The sequence below is a fragment of the Lissotriton vulgaris genome, unplaced genomic scaffold (genome assembly GCF_964263255.1).
Source record: "Lissotriton vulgaris unplaced genomic scaffold, aLisVul1.2 SCAFFOLD_260, whole genome shotgun sequence".
Lineage (NCBI taxonomy): Eukaryota > Metazoa > Chordata > Amphibia > Caudata > Salamandridae > Lissotriton > Lissotriton vulgaris.
In genome coordinates this window covers 910,698-930,601 of record NW_028246903.1, presented here as the reverse complement: position 1 = coordinate 930,601, position 19,904 = coordinate 910,698, and the positions used below count along the sequence as shown (strand labels likewise).

General features: G+C 41.3%; 1 protein-coding gene across 1 annotated transcript in view; it reads right to left on the bottom strand.

The window, feature by feature from the left end:
• LOC147665696 (serine incorporator 3-like) overlaps nt 1-19,904 on the bottom strand; it is a 122,222-nt gene that overhangs the window by 38,596 nt on the left and 63,722 nt on the right. The window contains exons 4-7 of the mRNA XM_086949584.1: nt 16,682-16,761; nt 15,155-15,292; nt 8,842-9,011; nt 5,213-5,303 (exon numbers count right to left, since the gene is read on the bottom strand). Coding sequence (XP_086805710.1) covers nt 5,213-5,303; nt 8,842-9,011; nt 15,155-15,292; nt 16,682-16,761 — 479 coding nt within the window. The remainder of the gene's footprint in view (nt 1-5,212; nt 5,304-8,841; nt 9,012-15,154; nt 15,293-16,681; nt 16,762-19,904) is intronic.

Sequence of the window (19,904 nt, the reverse complement as noted above, 5' to 3'; positions counted from 1 at the left end):
CATAATAATATTTAAAAGGGAGGTTTTTACCTGTCAAAAGGGTTTATTTTGGCAGGTCAATTTGCAGTGTGCGTCTTCCACAGTCAAGCTTCAATGGAAGGCCTGAAGCCAGGTTTTACACTGTCACTTGAGTGGATGGTACAATAAGGAACATTTTGAACCACATACTAGAGACTTATAATTAAGTTAAATATACCATTTAGGAATATGCCAATTTAACTGTTTAAAGGTGTAGCACACACACTACTGGTTAGGGGAGTTCTAAATGTAGCATAAAATATAATCGAGCAAAAGCTGGAAAATACAAGGTAACCACATAGAAAAGATGGCTTTCCTACTCCTTATCTAATTCACTTGACTCTTTTGCCATGCTAAAAGCTTGAAAACCCGCTTAAAGATTTCCTCAACACATTGTTCACCAAAGAGCTATCTTCTCTCTGCTCTTCTCAGTCTACTGTGAGTACTTATGGCGGAAGGGTAAATCTGCTTTTATCTTGTTTCTTTGCCGCCCATGGCAAGTACGCTTTTTAGCTTGACAAGCAATCAATTTTCAAGACCTTATTCATTATCAGTCTCATCATAATTGACAGTTATTTCAGACTCTTAATCATTTACTCTCTTCTGCTGCTCCTAAACCTAATCTTGTACACATTTTGCAGATGACTTCACTATCTATGTTACCTTAAATAATTATAATATTCAGCCGTTATTCACTTCTGCTCAAACCAAGTACCTGCTTATGTAGATCTTCATGACAGATCAATGACCCCTGCTAATCATGTCCTCTACTGCTTCGGACGCCCTTGGTCTTGGACCTTCTTCATGTTGCCAAGCCCACTGTTTCACCTTCAGATCCTCTACAATTCATACTGGTAAAACTGCTGTTTACACTTGTTATCCCAGCTGATCTGGCTCTCTCTTTCTTCTGTAATCTTCCCTTCTTCTTTTAACCCCTTGGGTGCGCATGACGGAACCACGCCGCCATGAGCCACAGGCGGCGTGTGCTCATGACCCTGTGGTTCCGTCATGCGGCTGCCACTCCACCCACGCGGCACTAATTCCCCGAATTAATGAGCGTGCAGGGACGTGACGGAACAGAAGCGCCGCGCTCAACACCACCCACCCGCCCCCCCACCCCCCACCCCCACCAAGGGGCCGCGGTGAAATTCGTGCCGTGGCGAAGGGGTTAAGTCAGAACCTTTTTTCCCCTTTGAAAAACATTCTTTTTACCCAAATGATCATTCTAATTTCAAACATATTTCTTTCTAAAGTTAGATTATATTGTTCCCCGACAAATTGTATCCTTCCTTTATAATCACACTATCGCTTGCTCAACATGGTTATTCCAAAGAAACTGCTCAGATCTCTAGCTCAAATTTTCTCCTTATCTCTTACCATAACAAGCAATCATATATTCTGATAACAAGCAACCATATATTCCAATTTGTTTAGACCCTGCTACTGCCTTTGACAAAGTGGACAATTTATTTTCTGGCTTCTCTTTTTTCTTCGTGCAACAGGGACCCTGTTCTTAGCTGGTTTTTGTCCCACCTTTCTGGGGGCTCCTTATCCATCTCTTGGAAAGAGTTGTTGGATGTACATCAACTGGTCCAATATGTGATCCCAAAGCATTCAATCTAGGGTTCCCTTCATTTTTCTCCAAATATACTAATTTGTTGTTTTACACTGTTTCTGCACATTAATTCTCATGTTATGCTGCTCTCCATTTCTTTCTTCTCTAGATCAATCCAGGAAAGTATTTCAATGTTACAGAGGATATGAAAATATGGATTACCTCACCTTTCCTTAAACTAGATCCCAATAAAACAGCAATATTTTCCTTTCCTGCTCACTCTTCCTATTCAGATCCACTGACAATCCCTTATTCCTCCACTGATATTCCTTATTCTTCCACTGATATTCCTTATTCTTCTTCTGTTTGCAACACTTGGGCATTGTATTTAACTCTCCTTTTGGACTCTGCACTGCAATTTGTAACAGTAATTTAAACCTGACACTTCTTACTTTAGAGAATGATTTCTCTATTGAATTTAATTATCACTCATCTTTATATGTGGGCTTGCCCAAATACGTAATCAATCCTCTCCAACTACTTCACAATGCTTGTCTTTAACTTTTATTTTGTCTTCCAAGTCACACTTCAACGTCTATAACAACTAGGCTCGTTAGCGGTTTCCACTTACAGTGACTTTTACTTTTTGTGCATCGTGTTTGAATGTTACCACATTTTGGCATTATCTATGATCTTTGCAATCTAGTTCAAAGTATTTTCTAACCTTCATTCAGCCGCCATATCATTTATTTCTTAAGTTCTGTGTTGTGTGTGTGTTTCTTTTTTTTACAATTCTTTCTTGAACATTTTCAAATAACATGATATGAAAAGACAGAATCTAGAATATCTTGGGTAAGAGTATACATTATAATGATAACACAAAGCCAGCCACTAAAAGAGTAAGGGGTTTATGAGAGACATCAGTAAATACCCAACATCATGTTACTATATAGAGTAAAAATAAACAAAAGACATAGACCCATACAATCTGAAAACATACACGGAACCGCCATTAAGCACATGGGAGTGGCTGTGTGTGGGGAGGGGGTTCATAAAATTGTGTATCTCACAGGGAAAGAGTCAAAGAGAACTAGGATTACTAGCAGGGAGTTGGCCCCCTCCCATTGCCTCAGAGAGAGGCCAGAGAAAGGACCTTTCAGAGTCACAGTATGTTAAATTATTGATGGGGAGAACGATCACTCCATATCAGGTCTAAAACTTCTAGCAGATACTTGATTTAAAGATCACCTGTAATTATGGTGCAACATATGACAGTTCAGTCGTCTGTTTGCTTTTCTCTGATTGGACTGCTGCCGCCAGTGACAGAGACTGCAGAGTTTGGACCCGACATAGCTATTCATCTGCGCTTGTGGTTGGGGGTAAGAGTGGCAAGTCAATTATATCAAGCTGGAGATTCAGGTAAGCAGTTTCAGGTACTGGAGCCGTCACAGGCTGAAAAGATTAAAATCCAGATGTTGCGCCAGTAGTGGGCCAGTGCCACAGTATATGTATCAGGTCACAGTTAGACCAGCCACAACACCAAGAGAGGGGGAAGCAGGCCCACTTTATGTAACTTCCTGATGGACCAATACCACTTATGTAAGATCTTGTAAAACAGAAATTGTAACCTGAAGTACTTGTTGCGGGTTTCTGTAAATAGAGACCAGTCATCAGGAGAATATGTGTTCAACATGGAATGCTTGAACTGTCTATTTTCATGTAAGGTCCGGTTTGAAAAAAATTGATCTATGAGCGCATAGTATATATCAGACACCACACCCGGATGGATGCCCAGGTTATGAGGTATTTCTGGACAGGGGTGTCTTATAGTGCTGTAATCTGGTGGCTTGCATTTCTACGCAGTCAGTGCAGCAATTGACAATTTTGCAAACAAAACAACTTGTTTAAGGCGAATTCAACCTTACAGAAGTCAAAGGATTTGTGGGTCCACTGAGTGAACAATTGATCTATAGGAGATCCTTTGCTTTGCACTGCGCCTAGGGGATTGGCTTACTGCAGAGTTGGAAACCCACATTACGCCATATATTTGTGCTATGGTGTGTACATACGGGTAATTTCCCATCTTTTTTGTGAGCATGTTTCCAGTTTGACGCCTGGCATTAATAGTGGTGTTGTTAAAGGATGTCAGAGTAGGACAGGAGGTGTAGACAGCAGTCTGTGTCATACGCCCTATGGTTAGCTAGAAGAGGGACAGGGGCGATACCAGGCCTAGGAAGCAGGGTTATGGGCCAAATATTAAGAAAGGAAATCAGCAGCTTTCCGCCACCCATAGTGGTATTTGCATAGCATTTCCTAAGGATCAATCTCAGATAAGTACCATCCCACATTAAAGATCTGATGGGTGAGTCAATCTCCAGCAATTTGGATCTACGAATCAATAAGGGTGGCATGCTGAATATATAGTTACATCTGTGTGCGATGACAATTTTGAAAACCCTGATGCTACTTCACAGAGGTAGAATACGGTATTTCCATTGTGTGCTAAAATTCTGGGCCCTCAGAAAGAAGGTATTATGGTTATGATTTACAATATTGCCAACCAAAAACTGCAGGAACTTCAATGTCCACTTCACCAGGTGTTTACTTAGACTGGATTAGGGCATCAGATTTGCCTCAGTTAATTTTGAAATCAAAAAAAGCTGAAAACTGCATATTCATTCGATATTAGAGAAGTGAGAGATGCCTCAGGGTTGGGTAGAGTTAGCAGGACATTGTCTGCATACTGGAAAGATTTCATCACACCACTGTGTGCTAGGGATGAGGTTCCAATGCAAGGAGAAAAATCAAGGCGAAAGCAAGGAACTCTGGCAGGTCCCTTGTCCAATAAGGACAGGTTGCAACCTACCCAAAGTTCACTAGGGTCAATAAGTTCTGATATAATCACCTGACTTTTGAAAATATGTTTGTGTGCCAGGTCCCGGTTTCTCAATAGTCCTAAACAGATAGCCCCATTCAACAACAAAGGCCTTCTTGGCGTCCAGTCAGATGGCCAGTGCCTCATCAAAATGAGAATAAAAAAAAGAGCTGCACACTAAAGTTAATCATCTGGAAGAAAGGGCTTGAACGAAGAGAGAGCAAAGGTTTGATGACTTGTACAAATTGTAATTTCTTGATGTGTGATTACAGCAATTGTTTTTTTGCTAGAAGAAAAAACAAGAAACCACTAACCCTGCCAGAGCTAAACAAATACTGGCACAGGCTAGGTTAATTTGGGAAAAGGCGGCCTCTGCACCAAAATTTTAACTGAGTTTCTGATGTTGAAAAATTTACTATTTCAACATGTTTTCAGACTTCGTAGCCAGTTACCATATTTCATAGCATTTTTTTATATAATGGCTAAAAGCTACAGAAAAAAATATAATGTAATGGATCCCTCTCTCTTGCTTCTGATGGCTCAAGACCAAATCAATAGACTCTTGAAGTATATGACCCGTGCTTATTTTGGAATATATTTAAGTTGGCAACAGATGGGATCTAACCAATGGCTGTTTCTATGGCGCCAAATCAATGAATGCGTTATGCAGCTTAGGTCATTGTGTAACATAAAGAGACTATGGATAGATAACAAGAAAATCTCAAATTATTTTGTTATACGTGTAGCCGAAGAATACTTCTTACCAGGTTCATTGGACATCGCAGACCAGGTGAGGTACATAGTGTATAGAGTGATGACGGAGGACTGAAGAAGACCAGACCGAGGCTGGTGTTCCTAAGAAAACAGAGGGAATGCAAGAAGGTAATAAATGGAACAATACAACTATGCCATAATATTTCAATATTTACAAGTGTTATTAGTATTCTTTAGTAAAACCGCAAAACAGAAGTAACATGTTCATCACACACACATTCCTCTAGAAAACTGTTTTTTGAATTTGCAGCAGCCGTCTTTTTCCTGTATACGTTTTAAAGGCTAAAAAGATTGTTGTTCACTCTTTTGTAAAATCCAATACCCCTCCAAAGGTATTTAGTTACTAATTTGACAATTTCTTAGTAAATCTGTCATCCTCTAAACAAGACCTGAATATGAGTAAATGCATTGCTACATATTCAAACATGAGTAAGCAGCATTAACTTAATACCGAGTGCATTATCTCTCCCCATCTAGATTTCTGGGAAATCAATTTCTCCAGTTAACAAGATTGTTTCTGATAGCAGGGAACACTGATAATTGAATAGCATCACTGTCGTGATCAGTATGTCTCCTTTTGATAGTCCTTTACAATTCATCGTAATGGCTTTCATTCCCCACTGTACAGCACAATCCTGAGAGCAGGTTTTTCAGGGCACATTGTTTATGGTAATCTATATTCATTGTAGGTTAGTGCTGTGCATACAAAACCCGGACCGGTTTTAGAACATCAATGACCAAGATTAATGATTACACCTGGGAGAAATCTTTCATTGCTGCTGGTTAATTCCCATTTTCTCTTTGACAAATTTCAATATTTTATTGTGGTAGCATTTGTAGAGTGGTTCTTACCACTTATAAGACCACAAAATCCTTCTGGATAGACCAGCAAGAACCTACTTCGTTTATTGAGGTTGGATGGTAAAGTGCGAGTTCATAATATGGGAGGAGTTTTGGTAATGCTGTACCCTTGTAATGTGCCCTTGCGTGACATGAAGTGAAGAAGAGTGAGATGCAGTCAAACATTTGTGTACACTTACCATTTCTGTATGTGCGTTAAACCCTACTTTATGGGAACAGGCAGCCGATTATTTAGAGTTGCTCTTGGAAATGGATCGTCTGTTCTCAAATTACTGAATTCCAAGTGAATCTGAATGTTTCTTACTTTTACCAGCAGAGATATACAGAGCACGGCCGTCGGATCATAGAAAAAGAACCACCAACGCACTTAAGAAAGATGATCAAACCTTGCGGACGACCAGAGGTTGTTTACAAAGTGCTTTCAAGAATTTGAAGATCTTTCATTCTTCATCGTCTCAATAGAAGATCGGTGGCAGGTACAGTAATAAACGAGTAGAGACTTAATTGCTTTCAACTGGTCCACAAACTAGTTCAAGGCATACTTCATTCCTCTGAAAACTGTGTGGTGATGCGAGAACAGGCTATTTTATACCAAATGTTTATAGAGCAATGGGCTATCGAGGTTTTGTTTCTTCATGATCAATATGATGTGGCAAGTGGGAAGGCTGTTAAGAAAGCTGGCTGGGGTTAGGGATTCATTAGCAGGAGTTCTGGGTGGGGCAGACACAGTTTTGGCCAGAAAATGTCTTAGAACATCTGAAATGAACAAGTGTCTGCAAGCGAGCAAGCAGGTCACTGTCCTTGAGCAATACTTTGAAATTAATGGGCGAGAGTTGTTTGAAAGTGTCCAAGATTTTTGTCTGCACAACTGAACATTTTGGGGAGGGAGCCACCTGAAGGAGAAGTCTGTTGGAAGAGGTGCTCTACAGAAGTGTTCCAGGGGCTTTCAGGAAGAGGTGGTCTCCAAATAAATTGCAGAGGAACTGACTGTGAGGGATTCAGGTCCTAAAACATTCTGGGTTACAGAATTCTGAGAGGATTTTCTGAAGTTCTCTGTATTGGCATGTGAACTGGCATTTAGATTCACAAATCCAACTGGAGCAGAGAAGTTTGAGGGAAGTTTTATACTTTCACAAGGGTCATTAACCCCTTCCGTGCTCCATTCAGCCATTGGCCGTCGCGAGCATTACCTCACTGGTGCTGCGAACGGCCAACGGCCGACACAGCCCCGCCCACTCCGTGGAACGCCCGCACTGCGGCGAAACAATTGTTTAGCGAAGCTAATTGTTGCAGGTCATTTGTTTTCCCACCAAAGAGTTCAGAGCAGGCACGGCTGGTTCAGGTCAGAGCGTGGGGGAGTGGGGCGGGGGGCGTTCAGAGTCAACAGATGACAGAATAGAAATAAACAACAAAAGAATGAGGCCAAAAGATGAAGAGCTAGCAAGAGGAGTCACTCTTGTTTATAAGAAGAAACACTTTTGCTTTCTAGACGAACGCTCACTCACCAACCTGGTTGGTGACATGCTTCATCATTGGGTTCCCACCAGAGAGGCCGAGTGTCTCCCTGGTGTGCTACGATGCCTGATTACAGCGGAGCGGGTTTGATGATTCTGTGGGGGTGAGAAATTGATAGTGCAAAGGATTAAGATTGCCTCTATTTATCGAAAAAAAACTCTTTATTGGTGGAGAAATAAGGCAAGAGTAAAAACAGTGAGGTGGATGTTCAGAACTGGGTAGATTGACCAGTTACATCCTAGGTTAAAAAGTAATGTGTGGTCTACATGTTTCAGCCGCCTAATGCCTGTAGCGAGGCTTTAGTCAGGACCAAGTGCCACGGTGGTATATGCACGCTAAGGCTTACCCTAACCTGTGGCAACAGAAAAAAAACACTTAACTTGTGGTTACCGTAGTGCCGTCAGGGTTCCTGAAAGCAGAATGAATATCAAGTGTAGGATAACCTTACACCATGGATCCTAGCGGGGGGTGACGGCTTGTAGTCAACGTTCATCAAAGCCAAGCACCCGTTTGGCACCTGGAGAATCCAGACACGAGGACCCAGTGGAATAGGTCAAATACAAAAAATAAAACCACTTACCTTGCTCTCGCCATATCCCCAACTTGGCTATGCGGTGAGCGCAAGGTAAGTTGTTTTATATATTCATTTATTTTATTTACCTATTCCGGCGTCTGTTGACTCTGCCCTGTCTGTGCCCCACTGCTCAGACGCACCTGGTTTAAAGGTTATGTTTCATGTCTTAAGTGTGTTGTAAACATTTCACTAATATTGGTTAGAGATATTGGAGTTCAATTATTATGTTCTTACGTTAGCGCCTACAAGTTGCTCTGGATCAGAGCTTTTAATATTGCATTCGCTCTGCAAAACTCCTTGCCTGAAGTCATGTCTGTCAGCATTCTCGAAGTTTGGTTGTTCAATTTGCTTGGTGTGCTACTTGAGGAGTTTTTTTCTCAATTTATTTTTGCAAAGAATGCCATGCCTGACCCTGTCCGGTAGATGAACAGGTTGTAGAAAGGTTTATGTGCAGCCAGAGTATTTTACATGAGTGTAGTAGCCTATAACTGCTTGAGTTTTATGCTATTTAGTTCAATAACTTAGCTCTGTGGGTTAATTTATCGACTGAAATGCAGTGTGTGTGCACACTTACTTCTGGATAAGAGAGCGAGACAAAATGTGTGTGAGAGAGAGAAGAGAGATTAAACAAATGTGAAAACAATAAAAAGACTTTTATAAACACAGTACCTGTATTTTTGGTAAGATGGAGACAATAGACACTGCTATGCACAAGATCATATTAAAACTGATGAAGAACTTGTTCTCAATGCATCCCTCAGGCTTTGTGTAGAAGACGTAGAAAAGCACAACAGCGATTCCAGATAAAATGTAGTTCAAAGCGGTTGCAGAGAGAAGTGCTGAAACAAAACAAAGTATGACAATTAACACAGTGTCACAAATTGTGGGTTCATTTTGTTTTCTTTCACCCTTCCATGTTCTAAAGTGCTACCCCAATCAACTATTCGTTTTCAACAAAAAACTCAAACAGACCACCACACGAATCTACACATTTATCTAAAAGATAAGGCAACCCTGGAGAGAAGTAGGTCCGATATCACATGCAAGTTTGAGATAGGAGGAATACATGGATCAATAAGATAGAGGAATTCATGGTCCGCAATCCCTAAAATGACTATGGAAACAGGCAAAACTGGAGAATTGGAAGGAAAGATAAGGTGTCCAGCATTACCGGGTAGGCTACTATGCGTGGTACCTGCCAACCTTTGCAAGTAATAGTGCACGGACATATTGTGGCAGGACCATAGTGTGAGCAAAGTTACCAGTGATGGAAAGCACATAAACTTGTGTGGTGCAGTTTTTGTAGGAAGTTGGTGGTCATGCCGTTGTCCACAAAAAAATGCTCTCAATTCACTGACGACTAACTTCCACTGCACAATATAAATTCCTACATATTCAACCATGTGATCTATGATGACAAATTCCATGTTCACATTCTGTTTCTGTTCCACAGCAACATTCAGCAATGCACTGTTAAAGAATACAAACAAGAAACAAGGGGGTTTATATATATCACATAATACTGACTTGGAAGATTCCCATTCTTCTTTGAGTATGTATAGTTTAAATGAAGGTTATGCTTCCTTGCAGTTCTGACCCTCTTGTTGCGTTGCTGCCTAGACAAGCAATACTGCAAAGTGATTTTATTTATTAGTGTTTGAGACACACTCATACAACTGTTAGATCACTTTCAAATGGCTAAGGCTAATCGGGGGCTAGGCTGTGCAAGTTCAGAAGGATCAGGTACATGAGCTGTCTGTACAGCATTTGAGTCGCCATAAGCTAAACGTAGAAAAGACAGCGTTCAAAATGTAAAAAGTGTGGTGCTGTTCAGAGCTACTGGAGAAGAAAATTTCTAAAGGTAAGAGTTTTATTTCAACCTTTCACGGGCGACGCGTTTCGAGCATCCACGTGCTCTTGTTCACACGAATATATATATAGACACACACATATATATATATATATATATATATATATATATATATATTCCACCTCTCAAGTAGTAAAATCACAAGTTGACGAGACTGTGTGCTGGCCAAAGAAATTTATTTTCAGTCAGCCCTCGGACGCGTTTCGCCTGACCAGCAGGCTTGTTCACCGAAGCTTCAATTCATTACAATCGCCATTTTAACCAATGTGCAACAAGTACAATCATGTGACCAAAAACTACTGGGTGAAAGAGAGTGAGAAAAGACTCGTAGTTTTTACAAGTAAATAACACATGCATTGGCTTTTGTTACAAAACTGCTGGAATCACAAGTGATTAAATATCTTTACAATTGCGTGGAAGGGCATGGAATATTAACGTTTCAAATTATCAACGTTTTACGAATATCAACTCTCATGCAGGCGCTGCGATCCTATCACTTAGTTATGTGACAGGGCATAAACCAACAAGTGCGATCGAAGCAGTGGAGAGTTTTTTTCTCCGTTTCAATACAACTTTATTGATGAATTATTAGCGCTAATATGCGAGTAGCGCACCTGCATGTTAGCTGGTAGCCTGATCTAGCCCAAGTGGGCGAGTGCTGCCTCTACACCCCAGATGTTGGTTTTCACCATCTTTCCAGACCAGTTTATATCACGTATTGCCCCAGTGGGCGACAGTTAGCCACTCTTTCAAACCCTTCTCCCAGTAGAATACCCATTGGGTGTGTAGACATAGTGCTCAGACATGATAGTGCATACTAAATATAAAACAGTTAAAAATTAGGTTTTGCTGCTTTCTCTATATTTTCTGCATTTTCTTACATGATTACAATAGTCTATTGGGACCAGCCCTTACTACTCATACTACAAGTGCATGCTCAGATCTTCTTCTAAATTAAGCCCTCCCGGGGCCTTCGAATTGAGCTCCAAAATGTACCTTGATTGGAGGCGCCTTAATTTCTTTAGTCTGTCTCCGCCTCTAACATTCTTTGGAACACAGTCAATTACAAAATAGCAGAGCCTGTTTCATTTTTGTCATGTTTTGCTTCGAAATGTCGAGCCACTGGGTATGTTTTGTCAGCGTTACGGATGGCTCTCATGTGCTGCAAAATTCTAACATGCACTGGATGAATTGTGCTGCCCACATACCTCAGACCACATGGGCACTGAAGTACGTAAACGGCATAATCTGTCTTGCAGTTAAAAAAGCCTCTAATTTGTTTTACTCTTTTGGAGAGGCCAACTGTATATGTTTGCATGTTAACCCCTAACTTACAGGCCTTACACTTTGTACATTTTATGAACCCTGGTTTCTTTTTTATCCAATTTGCAGCACCTCCTTTTGGCTTTTGTTTTAGGGGCAGCATATTGGAGACAAGCATCTGTTTAAAAGACCTAGCTTTCCTAAATGTGATAGCTGGTCTCTTTTGGACAAGATCTGGAAGAATGGGATCATTGGCAATCAGATGCCAGTGTCTATTTAGGATCTTTCTCACTTCTTTATGTTGTTTGTTGTACGTGGTGATCATTCTGACCTGGTTGAACAGAATGTCCTCTCTGCTGCACTTTTTTGCCTTTTTAATACAACTACTGATGTTTTCTTGGGTATAACCTCTGGCTCTTAAGGGAGTGTTTAAGATTTTAAGTTCTTGCTCCAGGTTCTCTTGATCACTACAATTTCGGATGGCCCTTAGGCTTTCACCATACGGTATGCTTCTAACTAAGCTAGTAGGATGTAAACTTTCTGCGTGGAGCAGCGTGTTTCCCGCTGTGGGTTTCCTATATAAGTTCGAATGGAGTCTCCTATTCTTAACAAATATAGTGAGTCTAGGAAATTAAGTGAGGTGGCGCTGATGTTACTTGTGAACTTCAAATTGAGGTTGTTAGTTTGTAATTTCTTAATGAAGTTCAGAGCACTTGCCTCTGTCCCTTTCCAGACTAGGAATAGGATATATATATATATATATATATATATATATATATATATATATATATATATATATATATATATATATATATATATATATATATATATATATATATATATACACACACATACACATTCTATTTTACCCTTGGATAGCTTTCATCCACAAAAGCTGAAATACAGCATACCATACGCAGTACACTTTCATATAAAGACGAATTGTAGCGAGTTATCCTCCCTAAAAGAAGCCCAGGCAGAACTGACTCAAAGATTTACGGAGAGAGGATACAGTAAACAAGTTTTAAACCAGGACTTTAAAAAGGTGGAAGGAATCCCAAGAGAATCAATCCTGTTCCCAGAGATTTCAGGAGACAGACACGCTGTCAGCAAGAAGGATGAAATTAGAATGATAACAGGATACAATGCCTATCATGCAAAGGTGAGAGATTGTATGAATAGGCATTGGCATCTAGTGAGAAAAGATCCCATGCTAGGCAGCTTAGTCTCACGTAGACGCTCCTAACCTTTAGAAGGGCGAAATCTATGAGGCAACAACTGGTAGTGAGTAGTCCTGAGGTGGTGGAAACAGAAGGGTGGCTCAAAGCAAACCCAGGTTTCTACAAATGTCTAAATATAAGGCGTGTCAACATGGCATCAACAAGAAGGAAATTAAATTGCCATTGTTGCAGAAACCTTGGAAAATCCCTCGCATTTTTAATTGTAGGAGTGACCATGTAGTATATATTCTCCAGTGTACATGCTCCAAATTTTATGTGGGCAGCATGATACACATGGTGCACGTGAGAATCCTCCAGCAATTGAGGGGGGTGAAAAAGCAAGATAGGACTTACCCTGTGGCCAGGCAAATCAACGAGGTCCAAGGAGGGAATTCCAATGAACTCTTCTATTTTGTTTTAGACTCAGTCCCGAAAAGCAGACGTTGGGGTAATCACAAGGTGACATTGAGACAACTTGAATCCCATTATATAATAATGTTGGATACTAAGATTCCCCGTGGCCTTAACTCAGAGGAAGATATGCATGTTCATCTCTAAAGGATAAAATCACATGCACTACCGACCCTCCTTCCATTAGATAAAAAGTATAAATTATGGTTTTGTGTAAGAATTGTCTCAACACAGGTCTATATGTTGAGTAGCATGAAGGTAACTTTTTTGTTTTAAACAAAAACAGAAAATGTATTAGTAATAAAAAAAAGAAGGAAATGAAAAGTTAAAAATAAGGAATGGAACAAGAAAAGCAAAATTTGTATTTCATTACTAACGTTTAACTAGAGATATTAATTGATAAGAGTTTGAATGGAAGCTAAGATTGTGCAACAAACTGCTGCATTTGTAAATGGATGTTGTTCAAGTATACAAAAATATATTTGAATGTGTTACTGAAATCTGTCTTCTATGTTTTTCACATCATGTGACCCGCTCTCTGAACAAAGAGAGGAAAGTGGTGGAGCTCATTGTGTGAGCAAGGCAGGGGATCCTGTCTAAATCATTTGTTGAATAAAAATCTAAAAGCAACTGGATTTGCGGTGTCAAGTTTCATGAAGAGAACTTGTGTTTGGATTGAATATATATATATATCCACAAAATCGTCGAGAAAGAGACCAGCGCCTACTTAATCATGGTGGGCCACAGCAGGGTTCGCCACCCCCGATATATCCACAAACAGTTGTCTTTTTCAATCTATAAACAGCACGCTGAGGCCCACAATCGCTCCTTAGTGAGTTTTTTATTCGGCAAATTCCACCCGAATAAAAACTCACTAAGGAGCTATTATGGGCCTCAGTGTGTTATTTATAGATCGAAAAAGACAACTATTTGTGGATATGGATATATATATATATATAAAATAGCTCAAGTAACTCGTGCCACCCAGGCCACTCACCATATCCTGTTTGGAGGCAGTGGCGCCTCCAAGCTCCCCGCAGTCCCATCCAGCTCCTCGCATCCAGCAGGAGCCAGTTACTCCTGCCCATAAGGAGCAGCTGAAAATCCTGATCCCTGTGTGCAGGAGGTATATCACAATGTATTTCCCGCCTGCATCACTGCAGCAGGGAAACAGATCTAAAGTCAGCTCTCAGCTGGCAGGATCATTTTCAGAGTTCCTGCTAGCTGGGAGCAGAATTCATGTTTGCTCTAGCTTTGCGAGAGCTCTGACATTGCTGATTGACGTGAAAAGGTGATACAACCTTCGGAAGGAACCATGGATATGTACATCCAACTAACATGTCTTTGTGTACTTGAATGAAAGTTTCTTTTGCTGACAGCACTTCGAGTTCACTAACTTTGTGCAAGGAAGGAACTGCTATGAGAAATGCAATGGAATTTTCTAAGCTAAAATAGATTGCCTGTTTTTTAAATAGGTGGCTATTGGCAACAAATGATGATCAATTGACGTAAAGGCTAGTCCTGCATTATTATAGGAAAACATAAGGGGAACTACAGTGCTTTGTTCCCCAAAGCATTTCCATGTTGTCACATAGCACAACTGTGTTGTAGGGAGCTGAGCTTTCTCAAGAATACTCGTACACAGCACTGTCAAGGAAAGGTAAACCCAAATCTATGAACTCAGGGGCCAAATAACTACACCAATTCATTAATGGCAGATCTGGATGGTAACTTCCTCCTTGTTGCATTGTCAAATCTTCATCAGCACCAATGTCCTCATGTGACCCCAAAGTTATTTTATCTAGCCCTTTCTAATGCATGGTGCTGTTTTATGCCCACCCATGATCATAACTTTTATGCACAGTCCATCTGCACTTGAAATGTTGAGCACTGAAAAGCTTTTTTCGTTGCAAACCACAAATCAGGCATAGATTACATAACTCATGTCAATTAGTGCATTGTGGCAACCTTGTATGACATTAAGGGCAAACTTTGAGTGGTGGTTTTCCCATTCTAGAGCCACAAAGGAGTCATTCTCGTAGGAGCTGGAAGTTGAGTATGCAGCAATCAGTGCAAACAGCTTGTGATCTGAAACAGCTTGTTGATACATTGGTTTGAAACAGGCATGTCTTTCTTACTGTAGAAAATTTACTTATGGGGTTTAGTGTTTTCTCTTGCAGCTTACATATTGCTTAAATAACTGCGGAAATGAACTTACCAGCATACCAACACTTTGAGTTGCCGTCTTCCATTCGATCAACCCAAGATTCATTCCAAGAATGTGCAAAGTCCACCAACAGGACCAACTGGATAAGAATGAAGCAGAAGGCTCCACTAGTTCCAATGGCAAACCATGCTAGGTAAAAAATAGAAGTTTTGTGATTGCACCATTTCACACGCAACTTTTAATCACATATTTAAGATGCTTTGTTAATAAAGTACTGTGTAAATACTAACTCTGTTAATTAAACAGAACACTTATCTTTTAATTCTTATTCAAATTGCAAGTGAAGAATAAAGATATGGAAATGGGAGACATGACATTTCACCAAGTACCTAATAATGTTTAATATTGGACTTACTGTGTAAAGGCTATGGGTCAGGCATAGTTTCCATCAGGATATTATCTATATGCATGAGGTTCCAGACCATATTTCTATGTATTTTCTGAAGGTTTTGGACTTACAAATGCTTTTTTGTCATGTCAGTTATGTACACACAAGTATCATATTCGTGTTCTAATCCCTATTATAGAACTGAATAGCTGAGACCTCCATTGAAGGTAGAGGCCCCATAATGGCTGCCATGGACATTCTATTGCAGCACTGTAATGCTTTATGTTTCTACTTATTTAGTTTAGAACCATCGGTGGATGGGATGTTCCAAAAGCGTCAGAGGCTTTTATACAGGTCTTTAAAGGGCTTGCCATTTGTTATAGCTCCTTTCCTGCAGCTCTGGTCTGTAACTCATGTAAAACCTGACATATTTCCTGAAGAAGTGTTGGGTACGTGTATGTCATAATAGTTAGAAAGCATGTGAATAGTTAGTCAAGTGAGCCGATTATTATGAGAGAGTGCACTATTGATACCATGTCTCCTGTCAATCACCTATTGCTGCCAAAAGCTTTAAATGGATATGCTGCTATACCACTTGTTTAAAAAAAGCTCTTAGAAAGTCAAAATATGGTTAAGGCATATCCTACTTAAAGTGGCAGTTTTCACTGGACAATGTGAACACACAATACAATAATAAACCACCAATTAAACTGGAATCACTTCCTAGTTTATTTCTTCCAAATGTAATTTTACGCTGTAAACATTTTGGGAGAGGAAATGGAAAGTAACCTTTAATGTGTTTTAAACTCTTCTGCGGTAACCCAAATGGTGTTATGCATGTATCGCTAGTAAATCCTGAAGACTGACACACAAATACCCATATAAACCTGTTTCAAATGAAAATGTAAAGGAATATCTCGTTGGATGACACTCACTGCTTTCACAATATAATATGTAGCAGTATAGAGAGAAGCAGTCTGTCAATGAACCTTGAACACCTACAGTATTATCAATGTAACAAACGTCAACGTTCAAAATGTTGAAAAACAAAGGGAGTGGGAGTTATGTATGTTCGGTAGACTTTTCTTTAGACCATCTTACACTAGTATTGTGAAAACGGTTTGTGAGAAGAGGACCCCGTCATATTAACTTATATTTACATTTATCCAAGAAAAGCACACAACAAATACCTCTTGTGAAAGGTCCTTCTGGAATGTAGAAAGCTCCCACCATGACTCCAATTATGATAGCTATTTTGAAGAACCAAAACCTATTAAAAATGAATCACAAAAAAAAAACAGAAGTCAAACATTGTACATGATCATAGTCTTCATTGTATCAAATGTGTACAGGAACTTGGCCTCATATGATGTATGTAGAAGTTTCATCAAGTGAAGGCTCTACACAATTTAAAGAATAATCTTTTGAGGATTAGACTTCAAGATAATCTTTACCATTATCAAATAAAATAAGGCTGGTTAAATTGCTCAGCAATATCAGTGGTATTACTAGCCATTGCTAGCATAAAAAGACAATACAATTTCTGCTGAGTTTGGCATAAAAAGTTGCATTTCTTTCCCTCTACGTTATTACAGCCCACCACAAACATCTATCCACCAAGTGATCTTCTATGACTAAACTGTTCCTTTCTATAGAAATGACTGCTTCGCGTCTAAGATAGTGGACCGTTCCTGCTGCATGTCACAGTGAACCCGAAGACGAAAGCCCTCTACTCTACCAGAGGATATCAGAGATATCCTCATTTGGGATGCTCTTGTCTCCTCAAAAACACACTGAACTACTTTTGGCTTTTTCTAGTCAAAGACAGATAAATCACCATTTCCCTGCCTTTCCTCACCACAGATATCCAACAACAAATACCAAACTTGCCTTCATGCAATTCAGTACAGATTGCCTTAACAATGCAGTAACCTCAACTGACGCAAATCCAAAAATTGTGTACATTCTTTTAGTTATAGTCCCTAACAACAATCACTCTCCAATATTATTTCTCAGGGTTAATGAACAAGTTACTTCCCTTCAGTAACGCCTTCTCTGGTAGAGACATCTAGCCGCAGATTCCTTACCTTTGAATTTCCCAGGCGTCAGACTGGATCCGGAAGTTTCTTGTTCGAGCAGTACCCCTGCATGCCAGTAAGTGGCGTTGTTTGGATATTGTCGGCGTCTTCTGAGCCAAAAGTGACATCCGCGTTAACTACATAGCCGACACCTCAGCGCGAGGACGTCAGTTACTTTTCACGACTTTCCACGCCAAAAGCACGAAACCATGAAGAGTACTGATATTTATCTATACTACTATAATAAAGCAGAAACTTTCAGGCTTTGAGGCGGGTAAACTCGGGAACCACTGCGCCAATCTACACACCCGATACACCGTTGAAATCGGCAGGGTGTGTAGATGGTTATAGGCTACATAAATGAAAAAAATAAACGTTATTTAAAATTTTAGATTAAAAAAAAAAAAGTAGTCCCTCAAAAGTAGCGCCGGCCGCGACATGCGTGGTCACGTTAGGAGTACGGGGAGGAGCGGCGTCCGAGGAGCGGCGGACATGGCGCGGGGGAGGAGCGGTGACGTCAGGAGCAGAGGACCGGCGGCGGAGGAGGAGCGGCGGACATGGCGCAGGGGAGAAGCGGTGGTGCGAGCGGACAGGCGGGAGCAGCGTCGGCGGAGGTAAGGGCACTCATGTAGGGGCAGGCGGGGGACGGGACGGGACGGGAGGGGGACGGGACGGGATGGGACGGGCGGGGGACGGGACGAGCCTGCCGGGTGGGGGACGGGACGGCCAGGCCAGGCGGGGGACGGGACACGAAAGTAAATTACAGGAGGAAAAAGTGATGTCTGCAGGTTACAAAAGCGGGGCGGGAGGGGGCCCTGAAGCCTAATTGCTCCCGGACAACGTCGGGGCAGGCTGCTAGTGTGTTATAAAACTAGAGCCCTGAAAGGGAACAATCTTGATGTTAGAAACTTGTCCCCTTTGCGGGGAGTATGGGTGGGTTGGTAAAGAATCTGCGTATAGATCATGTCTCTAACAGATAAGGCGTTATCCAAGGTAAGTAACTTGTCCATCAGATAGAGACATTTAGCCACAGAATTCTTACCTTTGAAAACCCAATGTAGGGATGCAGACAAATTAAAAACTAAGAAGTCCTGCAGGACCAAACGGGCTAAGTGCCCGGCCATACAGACCGGAATGTCCAAGCAGTTGTGTTTGGTGAACGTGTGCAGGGATACCACGTTGCTGCCTGGCAGATGTCCAGGACTAGTACTCCACATGCTAACGATATGGTCGCAGATTTAGCTCTGGTGGATCGAGCTTTTAAGCATTCAGGAGGCAGTTTTTTCACCACGCGTAGCAAATCTTGATGCAGAGAACGACCCAATGTGAGATTGTCCTTGGCTGCACTGCCCGACCTTTCTTCGCACCAAGAGACCCCATGAAGAGTTGGTTGTTCACCCGAAACTCTTTTGTGCGGTCAAGGTAGAACAACGCTCTCTCTGGGTCCAGAGTGTGAAGTCGCTCCTCTTCCTTAGCAGGATGTGGAGGAGCGTAGAAAGTGGGCAAGGAGACAGATTGTCCCATATGAAAAGTTGTTACCACTTTCGGGACGGAGCCTTGGTGCAAAGCACAAGTTTGTCAGTGAATAGTGTCAAAAAGGCAGGCTTGTACGATGGGGCCTGCAGCTCGCTCACCCTCCTGGCTGAGGTGACTACCACCAAAAGGGCTGTTTTTAAAGTGAGCAGCCGGAGGGGGCAATTATGTAGGGACTCGAAAGGAGCACACATGAGGAAGGTGAGAACCAAATTAAGATCCTACTGAGGCATTATGAAGGGGGAAGGTGGAAACATATGTACAAGGCCTTTGAGGAATCTATGTAATGGGTAACTTAACAACTGCCACAGCTCAATCTCCACGCAAGAATGCATAGAGTTGACAGGTTCGGGTGGAGGACACTTCCCTGCTGCTGCAATAGAAGATCCCCCTGAAGTGGCAACCTGGTCAGAGGATCGATGCTCATTTGAAGAAGCTCGGGGTACCAGAACTCTCCATGCCCAGTCCGGAGCCGCAAGGAAGACTTGGGCCCATTCGTTCCTGATCTTCTTGAGAACTCTGGACAGGAGTGGTATGGGCGGAAAGGCGTACAGGAGGCCTGAGTTCCACTCGAGACAATAAGTGTCTCTGAGCTAGAGCAGCTTTGGAAACTCCAGAATGCAAAACTGCTGACATTGCATGTTTTCTGCGGAAGAGAACAGATCTAACCAAGGCTCTCCCTGCTGCTGAAAGAGACCTTATGCCACCTCCAGAGGGAGATGCCATTCATGATCGACTAGGCATCGACATCCAAGTTAGTCTGCCCTGGCGCCTGATGTTTAACCACCAGGGATATGCCCTG